The 23,900-nt window shown below is 44.4% G+C and overlaps 1 protein-coding gene across 3 annotated transcripts in view; it reads left to right on the top strand.

Moving 5' to 3' along the window:
* The window catches only part of Plce1 (phospholipase C epsilon 1), a 269,128-nt gene that overhangs the window by 178,102 nt on the left and 67,126 nt on the right, over window positions 1-23,900 (top strand). For all 3 annotated transcript variants that reach the window (XM_057778052.1, XM_057778051.1, XM_057778050.1), the window contains exons 5-7: window positions 13,604-13,749; window positions 17,533-17,791; window positions 19,673-19,878. In XM_057778052.1, the coding sequence (XP_057634035.1) occupies window positions 13,604-13,749; window positions 17,533-17,791; window positions 19,673-19,878 (611 nt within the window). The remainder of the gene's footprint in view (window positions 1-13,603; window positions 13,750-17,532; window positions 17,792-19,672; window positions 19,879-23,900) is intronic.

Raw genomic sequence — 23,900 nt, 5'->3', positions numbered from 1 at the left:
AGCTGAAGACAAGGAGAGGAGAGTAAGAAATGGTATTGCGTGCTCAGTAAACACTAGAGCTGAGCCAGCACCCCGGGTTCCCTACGGCACCCAGTGCTGAGCACCTGCCCAGACAGCAAGCCCAAACCACAACCTTCTGCTGTTTACCTTCGGCTTGAGTATTTTTTCCAATCAATAGATGCCATCTTCTAATATTTCAATGTTGTGTTTGTTTTGGTTCTGTTTCTGTCAACTACATTCTAAACACATCAATAAAATGTTTCTTCAAAGGGATTGCCTGAATCAGGCATAAAACACGTCTTTACCCCCGAGGCTGATATTCCCCGTCTCTTCAAGGAAACAAGGCTGGTGTTTGACTCCTACACACTTCCTTGTCGGGATGTGTATAACCCCTAACTGTCAGGCACAGTAGCTAGCCCCTGCTCTGCCCTAGGGGGTCTGTCACTTTCACGGGAACTGTCAGCAAGTCCCTAAACTGCCTTGATTGACTGCGCTGAAATAAGCAAGCAGGTTTCCACTTAGCCCTTTGAGTCCTGCCTGCTGATGGCTCCAGCCTCCAGAACAAATGTCCCTCCTCTGCAGCTCTGATGCTCACGTTAGCCTGCGTAGGGCCAAGGTTTTGAGCGTCTGCAGCTCTTAACCCTGAGGGTGCCCACTGAGTCCCTACTGCACCGTGGGTGGTGACAGCTGTGCCCTACAAATTTTTTTTTTTTTTTTTTTTTTTTTGGTTTTCCGAGACAGGGTTTCTCTGTGGTTTTGGAGCCTGTCCTGGAACTAGCTCTTGTAGACCAGGCTGGTCTCGAACTCACAGAGATCTGCCTGCCTCTGCCTCCCGAGTGCTGGGATTAAAGGTGTGCGCCACCACCGCCCGGCTTGTGCCCTACCATTTTGAAGTAGATCTAACCAGAAGGTTCTCCAGGGCCTCTTCCTGCTGCCTCCCCCCGCCCCCCACTTATGAGAGCATGGGAGTTTTCTTCCTTTGGTCTCTCCCTTTCTCCCATGGGTAATTATACAATTGGTGACTGCACTATTAATTCTGTCCTGTTTTCCCTGGAGCTTCCCTTCTTGAGTTCTGCCCTGTCTCCATCCTCCCCCATCCTCTTCCTCCCACAGCCAGTCTTCAGGGCACAGCTGGTCTTCCTCCCTGGCTGGAGCTGGAAATAGAAGTTGAAGCCACAGCACACCTGGGGTACAGATCTGCTTCCACAACTGCCCCTGCGCCCTCCAGAGCTGCTGCTGGCAGCTCCTGAGCAGGGCACTCTTGCTTGTATTGCCCTTTGTCCTAGGCTTTTCCTTGGCATTGCCACTAACTCAAGTTGGTTATCTACAGCTGATGCTGCCATTCCCAACCCCCACCCTCGTTCTTGCCATCAGATCTTCCCGGCATGCACCATTTCTCCCAGCAGAACGTGTCTATGTCTGAGGACCCACAGTAGGAGGGCCAATGTATCAGGGCTTCTTCGGAGATAGCTGACATTCAGCAGGTGATGCCAGTAGGATGTCCAGAGTTAGGAGGCCTGGAGTCTAGGCCCAGAACTGACATTTGCTGAGTGACCTTTGCAAGATACTTAACTCCCCTCCCCCCCATTTGTCTATCAACCAAAGAAAATGAGCTAAATAATATATAAAGCTTTTTTAAATAGAAGCATTCTGAAGTCCTTGCTGATTAGTTGCTATATCATAGCGTAAGAGCCTCAAAATAATTGCTTTGTTCTCTGGGTACTTGCCTCATGATTGGCTTGACTATGAAATAGTAGCAACTTGTGTGCCTCAAACACCTCTTTGCATTACAAGGAAAACCTTCCTTGGTGTATTGGACTTAGAATTTCTCCAGTGGCACACTGATTCTGAATTTGTGACATCAATCTATAGGGGTAGGCTGCTTGTTTGTTTCCAACTGCTTAGCCATGAAATAATCACACAGAAACTATATTATTGAAATCTCTGCTTGGCCCACTAGCTCTAGCTTCTTCTTCTTCTTCTTCTTCTTCTTCTTCTTCTTCTTCTTCTTCTTCTTCTTCTTCTTCTTCTTCTTCTTCTTCTTCTTTTTTTTTTGTGGAAAATCTTATATGCAGTGCTTTTTTTTTAATTTGTTAATTTATTTATTTATTAAAGATTTCTGTCTCTTCCCCGCCACCGCCTCCCATATCCCTCCCCCTCCCCCAATCAACTCCCCCTCTCTCATCAGCCCTAAGAGCAGTCAGGGTTCCCTGCCCTGTGGGGAGTCCAAGGACCTCCCACCTCCTTCCAGGTCTATTAAGGTGAACATCCAAACTAGCTCTAGCTTCTTATTGGCTAACTCTTACATCTTAATTTAACCCGTCTCCACTAATCTGTGCATCTCCACGAGGTCATGGCCTACCAACAAAGTTTCTGGCATCTGTCTTCAGTGGGGCTACATGGCTTCTCTCTGACTCCGCCTCCTTTCTCTCAGCATTCAGTTTAGTTTTCCCTGCCTAGCTCTGTTACCCTATAGCTCTGCTATAGGCTCAAAGCAGTTCCTTTATTAAGCAATGATATTTACAGCAGACAGAGGGGAATCCCACACCATCAATCATAGCACACTGTGCTGCCCTTCCAATCTATTATATCCTGGCAGGAGCCCTGGGCTGTATCCACACCGGTGCAAGGGACTAAGAGAGACCCCAGGCTCATGTTCCAAGCTCTTCTAGCTGCTGGAAGAAAAAAAAAAATACATAGCCACAGGAACAGGGGACACAGGACCAATCTTCCTTGGAGATTCATCTCCCTCATCAGCATCTTAAACACTCCAAGAAATCCTGCCAGGAAGAAAAGGTTTTTTTAATCCCAGTGTTTCCTGGACTTATACGCCCCAGACGCTTCTTTGCAAAATGTGTAACATCTGGCAAAATACGTGCCTTGGAGCGTAGTTTGCAAAACATTACATCAGCACACTGCTGACCTATTTCTGTCTGGGGTCTTCAGAACAGGATGGAATAGCACCTGCTGATGGGCTCTTTACTGAGTACCCACTATCTGGAGCACATGGCAGACTTCTAAGTCATCAAGGTTGAGTGTCTGTCCATCAAGATCTCAAAATCTAATGCTACAGAGGGACCAGCACATGTGAACAGGCAGCAAACAGGAGATATGAGTACCACATAGAGGGGAGGAGTGTGACAGCATTGGTCCGTTGTTTGGTAGTCTGAACTGATTTCTGTGCTGCCCGCTGCCAGTGTGGTTGATGTCCCTTTGCTTTGCTCCCCCAGGGTATCGACCGCTCTCGAATTCCACAGTCCCACAGCACACTCACTGTCTGTTTTATAGGAGCTGGAGTTGCTGGGGAACTCCACATAATTGTACCTTGTGCTAGTTAGCCACAGTTCTGTCAGTTTTTTACACAGAATTAGAATGTGTTCTTTCTCTCCCAAAATATGACTTCCACTTTTTTGGGTTTTTTTTTTCCTTTTAAAAATTTTGCTTATATTATGTGTGTGGGTGTTTTGCCTGCATGTATGTCAGTGCACCACATGTGTGGCTGGTATCCACGGATCTATAAGAGGGTCAGATGACCCCGGAATTGGAGTTACAAATGATTGTTAGCCACCATGTAGATGCTGGGAACCAAGCCCAGGTCTTCTGGAAGAGCATGTGGTGCTCTTAACTGATGAACCATCTCTCCGACCCCTACTTTTAATTTCTCTATAGATTATTATGTTATTTATTCATTTGTTGCTGCTGTTGTCTGTTGATATGGGGTCTCACTGTGCTGCCAAGCTTGTCTAGAACTTGGGCGCTAGTGTGACCCTCCGACTTCAGACTATTTAATAGCTCGGTCTAAAGGCATGTGTCACCACGCCCAGCAATGAGTTCCTTCTCAAAAATCAGGGAAAACGTTGAAATGGCAAGTGTCAGATGGACATTTGAATCCCAGCTCATCCAAGCTATAGCCATACTCTCATGCAATTAATCTTTCCAGGACCCAGGACCTGGGATCCTGGGCAGCTTCTTTTTCTAGCAAGCCTTGTCTATATGTCTGCACATTCTCAGTCAGTGCCTCAAGCTGGCCTCCTGCTCATTTGCCTCCAACCCCTCTCTGCCAGTTTTATTTAGACCGTCTATTGATGTCCCCTTTTGTGTGAGAGAGAGAGAGAGAGGTGGAGGAGAGGGAGAAGAAGAGACCTCAGTCCCAGCTGCACCCTGAGAATTGCTGATACGGTAGCTATCAAGCACCCAGGAGTGAATCTGGGGGTGGGGAGAGGAGGGAGAGGATGTATAGTGTATGTGCTTGTTTCTGCATGTGTTCGTTCATGGAGGCCGGACTTCGATGTCCAGTGTCTTTTCTTGATCACTCTCTACCATTAAAACCAAAACTAACAAATACCCACATTTGCTTATTTACATATGTATGTGTGTGTGCTCATGTGCCAAGGCACTCATGTAGAGGTCAGAGGACAACTTGTGGGTGTCAGTCCTCTCCTAAGATGTCAGTCTCGGGGATCAAACTTGAGCTGTCAGGTTTGGCAGCAAGTGCCCCTACCCACTGAGCCACCTGGCCAGCTCTCCAACTTTATCATTTGAGACAGGGTCTCTCACAGAACCTGCAGCCCGTCAATTAGGCTGGGCTGGCTGGCCAATGAACTACAAGGGATCCGCCTATTTCTGCGCCTCTCCACCCCATCACTGGTATTACAGACACGCATCTTGGACCCCTGGCTTTTTACATGAGTTCTGTGGATCTGAACCAGATCCTCATGCTTGAGTGGCAGGCACGTCACCATGGAGCCGTCTACTCAGCCAGATTGGCAGGCTTTTTTATGAAGGTTTTTCCTGTCCTTCTGCCTCCCTTTTCTTCCTCTTTCCAGGACTCTTTAAGAGAAATGCAGAATGGTTCCTCTGAAGGCTCCTTCCTATTTTTGGGAAGTCTCTCTTTGTCAAGCAGAGGAGTGAAGCTGACGTGTTTCCGTAAGGTCCACAGTGTGGCGAGGAAGCTGCTCATTGTTTTAATTCTCAGTACTGGTTAGCATTTATTGAGATGTACTTGGTGCTGTGCACTGGAACCCTTTTCATACATTATCCCTTTTATTAATCACCATACCCATTAAAATAGAGGCCATTTGATTATGCCTAGTTTATAGGTGAAGAAATTGAATCTCGGGGTAATTAGAAAACTTGCTCCAAGTCACAAAAATAATGAGAGACAGAGCCAAGAAATGAACATTCCTGCTTTTGACTCAAAGTGCTGTGTTCTTGGCCATCTGGTTTACCCTTCTATCTCTCTGCCCATAGAAAGAGAAGCAAAGAAGCTGAGATGTGCTTCATCACATATAATCCCCCATTGAGTCCTGTGCCCAGATCACCCGACGTAGGTTCATATACTGCACAGACTGACTGGTCTTGGTGGTCTATGGCAGCTCCCCATGTCTAGAAGGGCTGGGAGAACATCTGGGGAACATCTGCCAACACATGCAAACTGTTTGTTCCTTCCCCTCCCCCCTTTCTGACTAACTGGTCGAGTATTAGCCCCCACCACACTGCTCAACATCTGCGTAGCAGGGTGAAAGTTTGCATTTTATACCAAGTGACATACAGACTTTCTGGACTCTCTTTGGCTTATGTGCGGCAGGTGTTTCCCTGCATGGGGGCTTTCGAGGTTCACGGCATACCTCCAAAGCTCCTGGTCCTTCTCAGTAATCCTGGCAGGCAAACTTCACTCATTCCCTTAGCCCAGGAATTCTGGCCTCTGGCCAATGGTTTCTCCAATCAAGAAACTCAGCTAGGGAATCTCTGGATGGGTCCAAGACATTCCAGGGGGGGGGGGGGATGAGACGTTTTCAATTACCTTCATTCTTCAGTACTAAAGTGTCTCAGGAAAACAGAATCTTCTAGCATGAACCAAATTATCCACCAGCCTTTTTATGTCCTGACTTTCTGTATGTATTTCCCCAATACCAGCCTTCTGGGTAAAGAGCAAGCTGACAGATGATTGTGATGGGACACCTTGCCTCACTTTGAGCACCACAACCACCAGTACACTGGCCTGCCTTGGTCCATGCATTGTCTTCTGAGAAGGGCAGAATTAACAGGGAGTCAGCTGTTGTATTTCACGAATAACACAAAATGAGATGCTTGTGAGCTCGTACCAGGCTTGTGCTGGGAGACATGAGCAAAGTAATCCTGCTTCAAGGAGCTCCTTCTCCCATGAGGGATAATGGTCACTGTGCAGGGTAGTAAATGCAGCAGTGAGTTATTTTAGCACAGAGAGACTCTACGCTCTCTGAGGGTTTAGGGTAGGCTTGCTAAAGTAGATGCTACAGGAGGAAACCTACTTGATGGAAGGATGAAGGTGAAGGAGTCAGGGACAGGAGACAAGATGGGTCTGAGGAGGTTTCGAGCCCTCCTGAAACATATGTCCAGTTCACTCTTATATATTCTTAACAAGAGATGCGTATTTGAGTCTGACTGTAGAGATGGTAGGCAAGACCAAGCAGCGTGAAAAGTGGTACCCAAGGAGAGGACGAAGCAAAGAGATTCAAGATGAATACCGATTAAACATTAGAGTTCCAGAACCTACTCATGCCAGTGGAGTCCAGGGTGCGGAGCTCTTGGGGATGCTTTGATTCTACCTCTGCCACTTGCCAGCTCTGTGAGAAAACCTCTCTGTGCTTCAGTTTTTTATAAGCCAAGAGAGAGATGGCAGACCCAGCACGAGCTCTTTGAGTCATCTCTCGGGATGAGTTGTAGGCTGGACTCTCTCGCATGCTTTCTCCCACACCTCTTACCTCTTCAAGACTCTGGAGCTCAGGGAGTCCCTGCCCTATTCTTGAGGCCAGAGATAGAAGGGTGACCAGCCAGGGTCATTATCAAGACCAAGTGTTACAATCCCAGTACATTCAGCACACAAGCTTTCTGTTTCTAAAGGAGATCTGATCAGCTACCTTTCTCAGACCTTGTAGCTTCCCCAAAGTCTTTGCTAAGAGGCATTTTTTTTTTTATTAACATGAGTTCAGAATGGCTTCCAAAGGTTCAAAGCTATAATTAATTCACTGTAAATTCCTATAAGAGAAGATGGGAGGTGTCAGAACCTTGGGTTCTTCTTCTTAGAGTGGGAACAAGACTCGTATTAGCTTGCAGGCTGGGGAAGTAGAAGTCTTGTGCTTTTCGTAAATACGTGTTAACACATCTAAGCTATTATCCTTGTAATTGTGATCTTTAAAACCATGCAAAGAGACACTGGGCATGTAGCTGTGTGCTAGAGCATAAACTTAATATTCATATGGCTTTGTCTTTGATCTCTAGCACCAAGGAATATCCTGTGAAAAGAAAAAGTTTCATAAATAACTCTCACGTGGGATCAGGCTAATTTTGACCTCACAGCTCCCTTGCTTCAAGGCTTTTCATGGAAGTGCTAGATATGGATTTTAATTCCATCATAGTTAAATGGGATGAAGTGATCAAGGTCCTATTCTAAAGGTATCCATACATACTTTTACAAAGTAGGCTGTGTATGAGATGAGGCTTACTTTTGAGCCGCATTTCATTATTAGCTTCAGACTGAATGCCTCATTCAATTCCACTGGGCATGGCAAGAGAGGAGACTCATGCTGCTGGGGAGTCTCCCAAGCCTGCTTAGCTAAAAATGATGCTTGCGGATCTCAGTCAGAATACGTCCTGTAGTTGATTTGAGTCACTGAGTAACTGTGGATGCAGACCCAATTTCTGAGTAATTAAGGCATTTGTAACTGATTCACGAATAAACAACAACACCTACTCCAACAAGGCCTTTGAAATAATGCCGCTCCCTGTGAGCCTATGGGGGCGATTTTCATCCAGAACACCACAGGAGGGCAACTGGGGCCCAGCACTGGTAGAAAAATCAGACTTCTAGAGATGCAACTTATGAATGGACAAAGGGGACTTTCTACTCGTCCAATGAACTATTAATTGATTTGTTGTTTGCGTGATTTTTCTCCCTCAAGGCTCCAAGGGCTAGTTTTATTTTCTCTGGTCTAGCATGGCACACGGTACACAGCAAGTATTTATTAGAGGGAGAACCATCTTAAACCAAAAAATACTTACCAGGAGTTTATCTACAGTCACATTTTGGTGGCGACTCAATTGAAAACCGCTCAATAGTCCCCCTCCCACAAAAAGCACACACACACACACATATATATGTATGTATATATAGACATACATACATACACACACACACACACACACACACATATATATATATATATGGAGTTGTTGAAGAGATTCAGGAATGGCTGGGTCTAGGAATCTGAATGAATGAGACTGGGTAACATAAAACTTTAAAATGCCTTTCTGTTCCTAACAAGGAATGAAGAAAAAGTGACCCATGAGTTTTCCCTGAGGGAGGAACTGTGCCCTAGGTGCTCCTGAATTCTTCTGGTTTGGCCCTGTAGTTAAGACAGGAGACTTAGCAGTTCTTTTCTTCTGGTCTCCGAGGTCCATATCTGGAGTTCAGCCACCCCATCTCTCACATAACAAGATTAATCGTAGCCATAGCAGCAGCAGCTGCCATGGTCACCCAGAAAACATCTACCCCGCTCTTGTCTACACACGCAGGGCCTGCTGAGATCTCCGCTCTCCCATTTCACTCTCACGGTAACTTTATGATTTTTGTTCCCATTTTACTGAGCAGGAGATTGAGGCTTAGAGCAGTTAAGCAGCTTGCCTCTGAGACTTAACCAAAGAAGCAGCGGAACTGGAGGCCGAATGCAGTTCTATTCCCCTCAGACACCTGTGATTTCCACCCCTGCTTCTTGATGCCTCTCTCTGGCTGCTTCTTCTTCCCAGTTCCAGGACCCAGTAGTTAATACAATGAGGAGGCCAGAGTGGCTGGTCTGCAGTGTGGGACTATCTCACAGGCACTATGCTGGAGTTCCGCTCTGCACCCAAGGTAGAGTGCCAACAAAGGACGCTGAGCCCCTGCACCCATTCCCGGACTCTGGTGCAGTTAGGAGTCACCATTGAGTTTATTTGAAAATGCAGGTTCCTGGGCTTGGCCCATCCCTGCTGTTTGAGAGTCTGATTTCTAAGTCTAGATGAGGCCTTGAGATCGACTTTGCAGACACCACGGTCACCAGTGATCCCCATCTGGGTGTCCCACATTTGAGGAGCTCAGGGTAGACACGGGTGTGTGTGTAGACACATATGTAGGGGGCACAGGGTAGACACGGGTGTGTGCAGATACATATGTAGGGGGCACAGGGTAGATATATGGGTGTTTGCAGACACATATGTAGGGGGCACAGGGTAGACACAGGTGTGTGCAGGCACATATGTAGGGGCACGGGGTAGACACGGGTGTGTGCAGACACATATGTAGGGGCACGGGGTAGACACGGGTGTGTGCAGACACATATGTAAGGGTGCATGTGTGGGCTGCCTCAGTCTGTGGAGGGTGGTGATGTGCGTACTTTACCTAACTCCTGGAGCTGTGTTCGACTTTCATTGGCTTCTGCTCATTTCACCATTTTAGCCCAACTTTTGCCATCAGAGTGACCAGATACCCATTGCAACACATCTTCTTTCTGACTAAATTTACACTGGCATATTCAAAAACTTTTTGGCAAAAATTCATCTGTCTCCTTTTTCTGGACCTGGGAATAGCAATAGGAAGCACTTAGGCTTTTCCCACATATAATTCCTGAGCTCTGAGAATCCTCCCTACCCAGGACCTCCTGGGACTCTGGGTGGCCTGCCTATTGGCCAGAGGCACCAAGCATCCCTGTCCTGGAAATGTGGGAAAGATGGTCTCTGTCCTTGAGAACTCAGGGTCTGCTGAGACAGACAGAGTAGACTCATGTGAAAGTCAGGCACACAAATATAACAAAAATAAATTAGACGTACATGCGTGCGACAGTGAGAAGCCCAGTTCAGCACAACTGTGGCCTCAAGGTCCTGCATTAAGTCAAAGAGAACGGGATGGAAGGTGCCAGGTGAACCACCAAGATTGCCTTTCTAAAGGAGGCATGCATTATTCATTTATTTATCCACTTGTTTCCTGATTCTCATCAGACTTACAGAGGGTAGATCTCAGCTCGTGACTGAAATGTTTGCTTACTGTAAGTACAGCAGGCTCAGTATCTGCCTTCATGGGGACACAACACCAAACGTGCCCTGGGGTCAGAGTGGGGTGGGCACCAGAACACGTACACGTGGTCCAAAAGGGAAACCAGTGATGCCTTAAAAACAGTGATGTTTTTGTCAGGGTCCTAAAAGTGGGCTTGCCCCTGTCTTCTGGGGCCGAGAGCAAAGAACAAGAGTTCTAGATTAGTGGCCTCCTCGATCCTCTCTTCTTGTCTTGTGTACCAGTAAATGGACATTTCAGATCCCAGATCAAGTCTGTCCAGATACCACTGCCACCCAATGGCCCCTTATGTCTACAGTCAGGAAGACTGAGACACATAAAAGGTGTTTTGTGGACATGGAAATAGGTTTGGTACCATTTGGTCATTGAACTGGGAGGTCTGGGTTTACAGAGAAGCAATGCTCTGGGCTCTGGGTGTTCCCTGTAGTAGAGTACCAGTACTGTTTTCCTTTGTGACTGATGTCCTGAAACTCTCTCTGAGTTGGCAGCACGCTTCCCCTCTGCTTGGTAAGTGTAACTGCCATTTATGTTGTGGGCAACATTTGATGCCACCAAAAGTTTTGTCTCTATTTTTTTCATTTATCTTGTTTCATTATTAACACTCTCACCACTTAGCACCAATAAAATCATAAATACACTATGCTATCACAAGATTGCCCTTGCAGTTTGCAACTTGATGTGGTGTGTGTGTGTGTGTGTGTGTGTGTGTGAGAGAGAGAGAGAGAGAGAGAGAGAACACACACACACACACAGAGAACACACACACAGAGAGAGAGAGAGAACACACACACAGAGAACAGAGAGAGAGAGAGAGAGAGAGAGAGAGAGAGAGAGAGAGAGAGAGAGAGATTATGATAACAGTGCTTATATAATCTCAACAGCCAGGGGCCCTAGGGACTCACACTCAGGCTTGGAACAGTTGGTTTAAATTATGTTTCCATGTGAAATACAGTATTGCTATTTTTTCCCTAGCATGTGGGAAAGTGTATGGGAAATGATTTGACTGATAGGAAATAAATCTGTGTGCGTGATCAGGACTGAGACACAAACAAGTAGTGGTCTGTGCTGCTCTGAGAGCCCCCCCCCCCCGAGTGAGAGTTAACCCTTTCCACTCACTACATGGCAGGAATATTACAGTGACTTTCAGTATGAAAGGCCCTAAAGCCGCAGGACTCAGACAGCCCCTGGCCCCTGGGTGACTCGACTCTGCGGAGCCATTTTAAGTGTTCAGGACCCCATTTCTACTTTTAAAGAAAAATTTGATTTGGTTCCCCATTCTAGGTTAAGGTCCACCAAAAGCAAACCGAGCTAAAGGAAGAATTGGCTAGTAGCACCAACCACGGCCAATCTCTGTTTGCCGAATACCTTTTTGGTCCAGTAGGGCCAAGGTTTCATGAGGGAAGCAAAGCTTGGAGACCAAGCAGGGGATTGCTTACAGCTGCAGGAGAACTCAGCTCTGAGACCCCCAGAGAATTTCCTAGGAGAGCAGCACGGGACGGACTGATTCCAGGTCTGTTCTGATTTTGCATGCAGCTGGCATCCTCCGGAGCAAGGAGCTACCAGAGCATACCCAGAGCCACCTAGGTATTGGAACGACAGGTTTTACATCAGCCTGTTTCAGAAAGGAATCAGCAGCTTCTTACTCCAGTGCATCCACGGCCGGAGTACAACCCTGCCTCATCACTGCCCTGCCCCATTGCCCTACTTGTTTCCGTGGCGGGGTTTTAAAAAAAAAAAAAAGGTGTTGAACATCCATCCTCTAGACTGTGGTTTGGCTTGGGGTTTTGATGATGATGGGTTTTTTTTTTTTTTTTAGTGATCTTGCGGGTACAGTTCTTGCTGTGTTTTCCTTTAATTCTGTGTCTGTCTCTGTTTTCAAAGGCAAAGCTCCAAACAGAGCGCTGAGAAGGGTCCACCCAGGAAAGAAATAAGTAAAATTGTCACCTTTCATGAGCTAAATAAGAGCACTAAAGTGAGAGCCGTAGTCTTTAAGAAGTTATTTCTCCTGAGACGTGTATTCTTTTCGTTTATTTATTTTGTTTTGTTCTTGGTCTTGTTTCATTTCTTTTGTTTTGGTTGCGATGCTGGGGCTCAAACCCAGGGCCTGGCACACCATAGATTCTAGATCTGAAAAACTGCCGTTGGACCTCCCTCTCTGGTTGCTGCTGACACTAAGTGTCATTAATTCTTATTGTTTCCATTTGTGGGCAGTGTGTTCTCTACCTTGAACTCCTATTTCCTCAGATGTCTGGGTCACCATGAACTCTGTTCAGGCCTCTTTTCACACAGGCTGAAGAAAGAGTTGTTCCTTGGGTGTTAGCTCTGTTGCTGACCCATATGCAACTAATATCGTCAACAACAGACAATTGGTCACCCTCCCGTGTGTTGGCCAGGGTGGAGAAGGCAAGTCAGCTTAGTGGAGAGCAGTGGCCAAGCACCAGGATGAACAATAGGAAAATAATCTCAGAGCAGGAGGAGGTGACCTAGACACTGATGCCATAAAGGGGGTGTAGATGGGAATCACCAAGTTTTATCCGCTGGACTCTGTGGTAGAAAAAGCAAGTCACAGTAGAAAAATGTGATCTGGAAGCCAGCAAACATGATATTTCCTGTGTGCTCACTTGGTGGTGAGGGCTATGGAGCAGGCCACCAAATGTCAACCCCTAGTCCAAGGTAAGCCTTTGCTACCTATGGCCTGAGGTTCTTCAGCTAGCCTCGTGGGTACTCACCCTCCCTAACTCTGGACTATTGTGAGAGACAAGTGAGGTGGGATAATGAGAGCACTTAGAATAGCTCCTGCTGGAGAAGCGTGTTTACACTTCTCATTGTTTTGTCATTTGGAGAAGATAATAAATTAGTATGTTTAAGAGATTGTTCAAAATATTTTTGTATTTTTTTTGCTTGGTACCACCCATTTTAATTGTTAAGATTTTTATTTATTTATGCATATATGTGTGTGTATGCATGTGTGTGTGTGTGTGTGCACACATGCACAAGAGTTCATGCCATGGCATCCATGTGGAGGCAGAAGACAACATTGGAGAACTTTGATTCTCTCTTTACACCATGTGGGCACCAGAGATGAAAATCAGGCTGTCAGACTTTGATGGCAGGTGCTTCTACTTACTTAGCCGTCTAGCCAGCCCTGATATCACACATTTCATTGCTTGATAAGGGTTTTCAACCTGTGGAATAAGAACAATGACTGAATTTAATCTTCACGTCCATCAGCCACATTCCATCAAGAGTATCCATGGGAGATATATATATTTAGGGTTTCAAGGAATCATGCAGATCAAGAGGGTTTTTATTTCAAGATGGATATGAAGATGTAAACAGATTGACTTCCCAGGGGCATATCAAAGCAGCAATGGAGCTGGTTTTCACGTTAGAGCTCTCTGCTTGCTTCTTTTCCAGGTCCCAAACTGATTTTCTTTTTAATCCAAAAGTAAACAAACAAGCAGTGTTTACTGAGTTTCCCAGACATGTCTTCAGTGAATGCCTCCCCCCACCATCTTCCAGGTGAGTTCCTGGGTGACGTGGCTGATCCTCACAGCAGGCTCCATGGAGGAGAAGCGGGAAGTCTTCTCACATTTGGTGCATGTGGCCAAATGCTGCTGGAACATGGGCAACTACAACGCTGTCATGGAGTTCCTGGCTGGCCTCAGGTAAGAAAGTATGGCGATCTGGACAGGTTTCTCTGTCTACTTAGATATCCCTGAATTAAGTCCCAGGGCAGCCAGCCACATTTACCAAGGTACCTAATGGGTAGTTACCACGAAGGGGAAATGCGCTACTTTCTTCCAACTCCAAAGCCCTGGTTCCTTGAAGGAAGAGGAAAAGAGAGGAGAGGGAAGGGAAGGAGGGAGAAGAAAAGGGGAGGGGGGCTAACAGGCAGGAGGAACAGGTGTTGAAGGAGATAAAAGTACTACTTGGCTGGCTGTAATTGTCTCTGCCCTCACAGATAGATGTGGATGATTCTCACGTTCCTTCCCAGTGACTCCCTGTCTGCCCACCTGCTTGTTGTGCCAGGGCCTCTCACTGCATGATGACCTAGTGTACCAGCTTTCTCAGCACTGTCGTGAATACCTGAGAGAACAGCTTGAAGGAGCAAGTGTCTATTTTTGGCTCATGGTTTCGAGGTGTCCCACACGTGCTTGCTTGGCTCCTGGTGGCTGACGAACATGATGGTGTGGGGAGCGTGCAGTTGAGAGGCTTCTTTCCCTCATTGTGAACACAGTGAACTCAGAGAGAAAAGGGGAAGGTTCAAGAGCAAGGTATTATCACCAAGGACCTGCCCTCAGTGACCTTCTTCTAGCTAGACCTCCTCCTTCTAAGATTTCTAAAACCCTCTAAAATAGCACCCCCATAAGGAAGCATTAACTTCCCCAAGTGTTTAAACTTGGGTCTGTGGGGGAACATTTTATATTTAAATATAATGTCTGTCAAAGTGTAGTGACCACTTAGTTGTCAGGCTTTAGGTCTAATTCTAGCATCCTCTCTCCTAGGTTTAAGGGTCACCTCATCCGACAGGCAGACTTTTCAAGATAGCCCGAGCTCCTTCCATATTGTCTACTCTGGACTCATGAGAGACACCTCCACTGCCTTATCAACTTTGCAATGTCAGAACTGTCTGTCCCTTAGTCATCAGGCAGCTCCAGCCAGTGACCCATCTTTAGGCAAGAGTTGCACAATGGGCTCTGTAATTTAAAAAAAAAAAAATAGTCTGCCCAGGATGATTGTCCAAGGAGTCCACTTGACCTCCTCTCCCCTGAGGCTGAGTTCATGCTTTTCACATAAGCCACAGTACTCTCCATAGAAGTATCCAACTGTCTGCTTAAATCTAGCTTTCCTGTGTGTGGGGACTGAAAGAAGACAAGAAACCACTGAGGGCAGTCTGGATACCCCCTCGTGATGACTTGACACCTTTCTGTAGACTGCCAGCTATGGTGTTAGCTGTAGAGTGGAGTTTCTGTCCTGCCCAGTCCTGCAACTGTTCAGTCCCAATTAAACACACAGAGGCTTATATTAATGACAAACTGTTTGGCCTATTGTCAGGCTTATTACTAACTAGCTCTTATAACGTAACCCATAATTTTTATCTGTATTTAGCCACATAGCTTGGTACCTTTTCTCAGTAAGGCATTCTCATCTTGCTTTCTCTGCATCTGTCTTGCGACTGCGGCTCTGCCTTTCTTCTTCCCAGAATTCTCCTAGTCTGGTCACCCTGCCTATACTTCCTGCTTGACTACTGCCCAATTAGTATTCTATTAAACCAATACAAGTGACAAATCTGTGCAATATAAAAGAACATTATTCCACAGCAGTTACTTGTTGATCTCAGCAGCAATTTCAGAATGAGAAAAATTCCATTTAATATGTTGTTATGCAAACCATACCTCAATCAAGGTCCCCCAGATGGGGTGGAGCTAAGGTCAAACTTTATTCTGTAAAAAGTTGTTTCTCACAAGAATTCAAACTAGCGGACTTCTTTTATACCACCAAAGCACTCAAAGATCAGAAGGGACATTTAGGACACACTTTTCTGTGGACAAAGTCTCAGAAATATTCACAGAAATTATGTGTTATAGTTTTCTTTCTGTTTCTGTGATAAGAACACTCTAAGCAAAAGCAACTCAGAGGAGGAAAGGGGTAATTTGGATTGCCTACCCTTCCAGGCCATAAATCCATCATGGCAGGAAATCAGAGCAAGAACCAAACAAGAACTTGGAGCAGAAACCTGGGAGGAATGCTCCTTGCTGGTTTAATCCTTGTCTTATACTTAGCTTTTTTTAAAGCAATATTTTCAATAATTCTTTGTGAATTGCATACAGTGTATTTTGAATATATCCATCTGTTCCTCTCCCCCACCAACTCCTCCAAAAACCACTCTCCTCATGTTCCCATCCCTCCCCATTCTATTTAGAGATTTCTTCTTTATCTGTTTGTCTACTCCCATGGAGTCCAATTGTATCATCCAACTGGGAGTGGGATCTGCCCTGGAATGTGATCAACCTACCAGGGATCACATTATTAAAGAAAACTGACTTCCCCTCTCTCAGCGGCTATCAAGCGCCAATACCTCCTCAGCTATCGGTGGGATTTTGTGTCTACTTTCCACCCTCTATGCTGGGATTTCGTCTGGCTGGGACTTGAATAGCTCTTGTGCATGCTGTCACAATTGCTGTGAGTTCATAGATGTCACTGTGTACGGGTTCCATTTCATGAAGTGGGTCTTAAATCCAACCAGAAAGTGGTTGGTTACTCCTCTAACAGTTATGCTCCTGTTGTACCAGCTCAGAAAAAGGTGCTGCCCAAGAGGACTGAACCATCTTCCATCAATTAACAACAAGGCAATCCCCACAGATAAAGCTGACCTAAACAATTCTTCATTGAGGATTTTCCTCTCAGCTGTGTCAATTCAAGGTGACAGCTGAAGCCATCTAAGCCATCTAGAATGCCATGTCACTGTGAACTGAAGTCTTCTGAAGAAGCCGCATCTGTGCTGAGGGTTCAGCAGACTGATCTTGGCTAACTAAAGCATGTTGATTGATTGGAGAGGAGGAATATTGCAAATCAAGGGTCAACACCATCTTGGATTGTGTTTAGTCTCTTTTATATTTGTTTATTGTCAACCCCTAACACTGAGGTGACTCTTAGGTGAAACTTTTGGAATGTATTGCTAAGTTTCACAGATCTTTATCCTTCACTAGCCCCAAAGCTAAGAATATCAGAAGACAGCATTTGAAATCTGAAGAAGGGGTTTCTCTACTTTGTCCATCTCACCTACCTGCTGTTCCCAGCAATATGTATTGATGTATGAACAAATTTGTTTTGTTCTGTGACTATAAAAGTTCACATAACCTGGTGGGGCATATCATTCAGAGGATTAGGAACCTATGTTTTTAGGTCATGTTCACTCATATTTGCACAGAATAAGCCATTTTCTTACATTCTTTGAAAAGTGGTCATTTTACATCAGTATCATCAACCTTATTTTCCTCTTGATAATACACTCTAGTCAACATATAATTTTCAGTTTTGATAATTAGCCTTATTTCTATTTGAGTTTGTCCTATTTGATTTTTAATTTTATTATTATTGTATTGTGACATATATGGGGATTGCATGCAGAGGTCAGAGAACAACTTTCTGGAGTTGGTTTTCTCCTTCTGTGTTTACTTGGATTCCGGGCCCCAACTCAAGTCCTCAGACTAAGTGCCTTTACCCACTGAAGCAGCCTTTACTTTGTAGTTTATTTTACATAAATAATATTCTCATCATCTTGGGAAGTAACTGAAGACAGAAATCCTTAAAAAACCAATTAACAACACAGGAAAAATGACTAAGAAGGTTAAAGACAATGAAGTTGTATGGAATTCAGTCTACATACTGTAAGCTACATTGTCACCCCTTCGGGCTTAAAAAGATATATCATTTACTTGCAATAGGTCAAGGAAAGTTCTAAAGATGTGGCAGTTCATGGATCAGTCTGACATTGAGACCATGAGGAGCCTGAAGGATGCCATGGCTCAGCATGAGTCTTCCCTGGAGTACAAGAAGGTGGTGACCCGTGCTCTGCACATCCCCGGCTGTAAGGTGGTTCCCTTCTGTGGGGTGTTCCTGAAGGAGCTCTGTGAAGTGCTTGATGGCGCCTCCAGCCTCCTGAAGCTCTGCCCACGGTACAGCTCCCAAGAAGAAGCTCTGGAGGTAAGTGTCTCCAAGTGGGCAACCCCCCGAGATGCCCCCCTGGTCCTTAGTGCAGAGAATCACTTCCTGAGACTAGAGTAATCCTTGGTGTGTTGTTCCTGGGCAGAGGAGGTCCTTGAAAGTTCTGCAGAAAGCAACACCAGCTGCTTGGAACTCAATATTGTTACTTCAGATTTAATATGACACCGTTGAACACAAAGGGGAAAATGTCATTGGAATTTTGTTGTTTTAATTTAAAAGTTGGTAAGTTTTTGCTATAGGGTAAAACTGTCTGGATTCAGAGAATAAAATCAAATGAGAATAATTTCCAAATCAGTGGGTAGAGTACTGGGGAAAACCATTGTTGCCTTCTCTTCATGCATGTAAGAAGATGCCAATAGCATGGGTGCCTCAACCAGACACATAGGCTCTGACCCACTTCCCTAGGCCCGTGGCTTCTGCTCTTAACTCCTGCCAAAGTGGAGAGGACAGTGTAAGCTTTGATCAAGAAATTGAGAAACTCAAAGGCATAGAGAGGCTCAAAGAAATAAGGAAACCTCCCTCTGTTTAAAAGTGAAATAAAAGTCTTTTTAAAATGTGTTAGGGAGGTGGTTGAGGCTTTATGCATTTGGAAAGCTCAAGGCCAAATCCAGGGTCATTCACAGTCTCTTTAGTGGACGGACACACACACGAGCACGCGTACAAAAGCATGTTCCTTCTTACTTGAAGTGTGAAGACTCATAAAACTTCAGCCTATTTCATGTCCCCTGAGAACAGAGGTATCACTTGGTCCAGGAAGACCTGAGGTCCACAAACAGGCACAAGTGATACCCACTGGCTAATATTTCCTTTGTTTTAGCAGTTGGTATTAAATGCCCAGTAAATGATGAGAAAGCTTTAGGAAACCTCCCACCCTCCGCTCTCCTCCGCTGTGTGGTGAAGAAGGGGCACTGCATCTCTTGCCTGGGTAGTGGGTCTTCCCTCTGATTCTGGAAGCTTCCTGGTCAAGATGAAGCCACACCAGTAGCTTAAAACCCACCAAGGCCAGCTGGTCTGGGACTGAATAAGCATGGGTTGAAACTGGACTCTCTGAGCATGGCGGACAATGAAGGCTGATGAGAAGCCAAGGACAATGGCACTAGGTTTCGATCCTAATACATGAACTGGCTTTGTGGGAGCTTAGCCTGTTTAGACGCTCACCTTCCTGGACGTAGATAGAAGACCTTCGTCTTCCCGCAGGGCAGAGAATTTGGACTGCTCTTCAGTATCGAGAGGGAGGGGGAATGGTGTGGGGGGAGGAGAAGAGGAGTGGGGATAGGGGGAGGGGAGTGGGGGGAGGGGGCAATATTTGGGAGGAGGGGAGGGAAATGGAAAACGGGGACCAGGTGGAAATTTTAATTAAAAAAGAATAAAAACAAAAACAAAAAAAAAACCCACCAAGAAGCTACTGTCTTCCTGTAGCACACATGGACAAGAAAGCCTAAAAGGCAGCTTCTTAAGTGTTTGTCTTGAGCCGGGTCACTTCACCTTGTTCCGTGTCCTGGTGCTCTTTAATCGTGGTTCTCTCCTCAATTCCCATTACGAGAATAAAATAGCTGCCCTTCCCTGTGAAGTGGCTAACCTTGTCCCGAGGGAGCCATGAGATAATGTTGCCTTTTGTGTTATAAATTCAAAGTGCAGTTTAGATTCCTAGAGGTACTGAGATTGTCGCAGCAGGAAAAGGGCAAGTTTTGGGATTTCAGATGGTGGGATGAAAACACAGGAAACAAAAGCTTGTCTTGGAGTCTCTTGTAGTAAAGCAAGCACAGAAGTCATTATTTACCGCTATTACAATTAAGTCTCCTAGCCTAAAATCAGACCTTTTAGGTTGCAACAGTGCACTCTTGAACTTTCCTCCTGTAGTTTGTAGCTGATTATAGTGGACAAGACAACTTCTTACAGCGAGTGGGGCAGAATGGCTTGAAGAATTCAGAAAAGGAGTCCACGGTCAACAGCATCTTTCAGATCATCCGGAGCTGTAGTCGAAGCTTGGAGATGGAGGAGGAGGACAGCTCCAGCGAAGGGACTGGCTCCAGGAAGAACTCCTTGAAGGACAGAACCCGATGGCAGTAAGTTCCCGCGTCAATGCGTATGCGGGTTGGGCGCCTTTCTTTTCTTTCCCATTGACTAGTTTTTCCCTGCTCCATGGAGTCTCACGTAAAAACCCAATGGAAACATTGTCCCTTTCATGCCTAACCAAGGATCCTCTACAAACCTTACCAATTCAGAGTCTGAATTAGCCTTTCCCGTGTTTCTCCTTTGCTCTAAAATTATGTATATTTTACTTTTTCCATGAGTATTAGTTTTGTTTTTTAACTGATAATAAAAATTTTAGAAATGTATGTATTCGTGGGCTACATATTATCCCTTTAAAAAGATGGTTATCTTGTCATTTCTAAAACATTACTAATTGGATTTCAGGATTGGAACCTCAATCTTGTATTTACTTCATAGTTTTCGTAATGGTGGGTCCTATTAAATCCTGGGTAGGGTGCTTGGGTGGATATTAAAAATTTTTTAACTAGGACTGGAGATATTCTGTTCTTCCAGAGGTCCTGAGTTCAATTCCCAGCAACCACATGGTAACTCATGGCCTCTATAATGAGATCTGGTGCTCTCTTCTGGCATGCAGTCATACATGGAGACAGAATGTTGTACATATAATAAATAAATCTTTTAGAAAATATTGTAAAATAAAATATCTAGTGTGATAGGTATTGGATACTCAGAAATCAGTACCTTCAACGGCCTATGTGGGAACTGGGGTTGTAACATCTCATTTTGAGTAACACTGTGCCAGGGGATATTTTAGTCGCCCCACATACCGGGGACCGGGGATCTGATACTTTACCATTGTCTAGTTGTTTCATTTGCTGCTTATTACACACTCTACAGTCTAGCCAAATATGGTCACCCACAATGAAATGAAAGACGAGGACTCTGTTGGGCACCCGTTGGTTTTTCTTGCGTTTTACACATAGCAGAGCCTGGCTCAAGGGGAGGAATACTTTCAGAGCACCCCAAACCTTTAGGTCTACTGGCTTTGCTATTCAAGTTTTTACATGTAGTCAATCTCAGTTACTCATCATAGCTGCCTTAGTCCTTAACCTGCACGTGTATATTGTGGTGAGCTCTTATACTGAGAAGGGTGGCAGTAATGACTTATTTAGAGTTATGCTAGATCCTTGGGATCTGTTGCCAATGTAGAAGTGAGCGGCATTTATCTGAGTCTCTGCTGTTACTTTAGTTTAAGGGAGTAAGACTAACTCCAGCTTTCTCCAAGGCCCTTGGGCTTTCTTCCACACATCATTTTCTAGCTCTCTCCATCTTGAAGGAGTTGTGCTCAACGATTTATTATTATCACCTCTGTCGTAATGTCTTGGCTGGAATGTTCAATTATCTCACATATATATTTTCTATTAGTTCTTCTGTTGTTTTGCTGTGTCTGAAACTAGAAAATGCTTTAATATGTTCTCAGTAGCAGATTGCTGACATCAATAGAAATTTTTACATGGAAACAATGTCATCCACAAAGAAGGACATCTCTATAGGAAGTACCTCCCAGTCATTGAAATGATCTATGCCAGACCTATCTACCAATGCGCCACATAAATAGTTAGGTGTGTATCTGCCTCCACAAAGATTTGTGCGTATTTACATGAATAAAAATAATTAAGGTTATTAGGAAAAAAATGAAAATAAGGATAGGAAAAACTGTGTGATTATTTTGAGTCTTATTTTAAAAAGTTCTTACCTATGCCTATATCCTGAAACATTTTACCCATGTTTTCCTCTAGCCATTTTAAAGTTTTTGCTCTTAAATTAAGGCCTTTGCTCTATTTCGAATTGATTTTTGTGTTGAGTGAGATTCAGGGATCGAGTTCTTCACTAGGTATAATTTTTCCCAGCACCATTTGTAGAAGAAGTGGTCTCTTCTTCAGTGTATGTTTTTGATATCTTTGTCAAAGATTGGGTGGCACTCACTGTGTAGATTTATTTCTGGTTCCTCTATTATATTCTATATATTTATATGTCAGTGGCATGTTTGTTTTGTTGTTATGATTTTTTTTTGCTTTTTATAATCTTTTTTTTTCTTTTTTTTTATTGAAAAAAAAAATTTCCGCCTCCTCCCAGTCTCCCATTTCCCTCCCCTTCCTCCCACTCCTCTCCCCCTCCCCCCACTCCTCTCCCCCTCCCTCTCCAGTCCGAAGAGCAGTCAGGGTTCCCTGTCCTGTGGAAAGTCCAAGGTCCTCCCCCCTTGTTGTTATGATTTATATAATACAGTTAAATCTGTGGATTGCTTTCAGTAATATGACCCTTTTTACAATATTAATTCTGCTAATCTACAAGCTTGGGAGATCTTCCCATTTTTTTTAATTTTAATTTATTTATTGTGTATACAGTGTTCTGCCTGATTGTATGCTTACATGCCAGAAGAGGGCACCAGATCTCATTACAGATGGTTGTAAGTCACAATGAGGTTGCTGGGAATTGAACTCAGGACCTCTGGAAGAGCAACCAGTGCTCTTAACTTCTGAGTCATCTCTCCAGCCCCCTTCCCATCTTTTGATATAGTCTTCATTTTCCTTGGAGTTTTGATGTTTTCATTGTAGCAGCCTTTCCTTGGTTAGGTTTTATTTCTTAGGTGTTGATTGTTTTGTTTGGGGGGGCAGTTCTTTGTTTGTTTTGAAACAGGATCTCACTATGTAGATGTTCTGAAACTCACTGTGTAGACCAGGCTGGCCTTGACTTGAATGCACAGAGATACCTCTGCCTCTGGAGTGCTGAAATTAAAGCCCTGAACCATTATGCTCCACTTATAGGTATTTTTAACTGTAATTCTATTGTAAATGGAATGTTTTTCCCGATTTCTTTCTTCATAATTTCATTACTGACATAAAGGAAAGCTACTGAATTTTGTACATTAGTCTTGTACCCTGCTGCTTTGCAGTGTTCTTCTGTTTCTTTGTACCTTTGTACCTCTGGGAATTAAACTCAGGGGGCATTGATCTGAAATCTTCCTTCACCATTTTACCCAGTCCATCATCTCTGAGTTCAGTAAATAAGGCGTCATACCCCTTTGGAGGAGTGCTGACTGTGTGTTAGTCTGCTGCAATCCATATTTCCATTGGGTTAAATGTTGCTTCTGCATTTATGTGTGCATCTTCTTATTGAACAGCTCACTTTTGAGGGCTTGCACCTTTAGTGTGGCTCATGTTGGATAGGACAAACAATGGTAGCCTGTCACCGTAACACCAAACAGTACAAAATACAGACATTCACTTTAAAAAGAAAGAAAGAAAAAAAAGAAAGAAAAGCCAACTGATATGTCATTCTTGACTATTAAGTCAGAAAATGGGGAAACTATTGTAAGTTTTGTTATTAAGTTAAATTTTATTTCGGATCAAAGTTGTAAATAAATACAATGAGGGAATGGGACAGGGAAAAGGGGAAATGGAGGAGAAGCAAAGTCAAATAAACCAAAGAAAGGAAGAGCAGGAGTAGAAAAAAGTGTAATGGAGGAAAAGAGGGAAGAACAGGAAATTAGGAAAAATGAAGAAAGACTTCCTGACACTGAGAAAACCCATTGTCAAAATTAGGTAAGTAGATAAGTGAACAAAAGAAGAGAAATTAAAATCTGAGAGGTTTTTGGTTTCTTGTTTGTTTTTGTTTTTAGCCAATGTGTACAAACACTACTAAAAGTGTACGAAGAAGAAAAGCTGAAGTGGGCGGCAATATGGGAGATCCGAAAAACGACCGACTGCAGAAAATAACACGCACAGGCAAAGCTGTGCGAGTGTATAAAGGGGAATAAAATAAAAACATAAAGCCCTTTAAAATATGATAAAGTAAAATAGCAGTAAAGTGTTTAAAGGGGATTTGGAATGCACATCCTCTCCTTGTGCTGGGATTTTGTCTGGTTTGTAGCTGAGTTGATCTGAAGCATGCTGTTGTGATTGCTGGGCATTCACATGTGCTTCTGCCTGTAACATCCAGAAAACCCTGTCTCCTTGAGGTCTGTAGTAGGGAGCTGTGGGCCTCTTCCCACAGCCCGGCTCATGGTTGCCTGGCTAGCTTATGCCCCAAAATA

Source organism: Chionomys nivalis, chromosome 8, assembly GCF_950005125.1.
Source record: "Chionomys nivalis chromosome 8, mChiNiv1.1, whole genome shotgun sequence".
Classification (NCBI taxonomy): domain Eukaryota; kingdom Metazoa; phylum Chordata; class Mammalia; order Rodentia; family Cricetidae; genus Chionomys; species Chionomys nivalis.
Note: the sequence above shows the minus strand (reverse complement) of the source record. Positions and strands in the feature narration are given on the sequence as shown.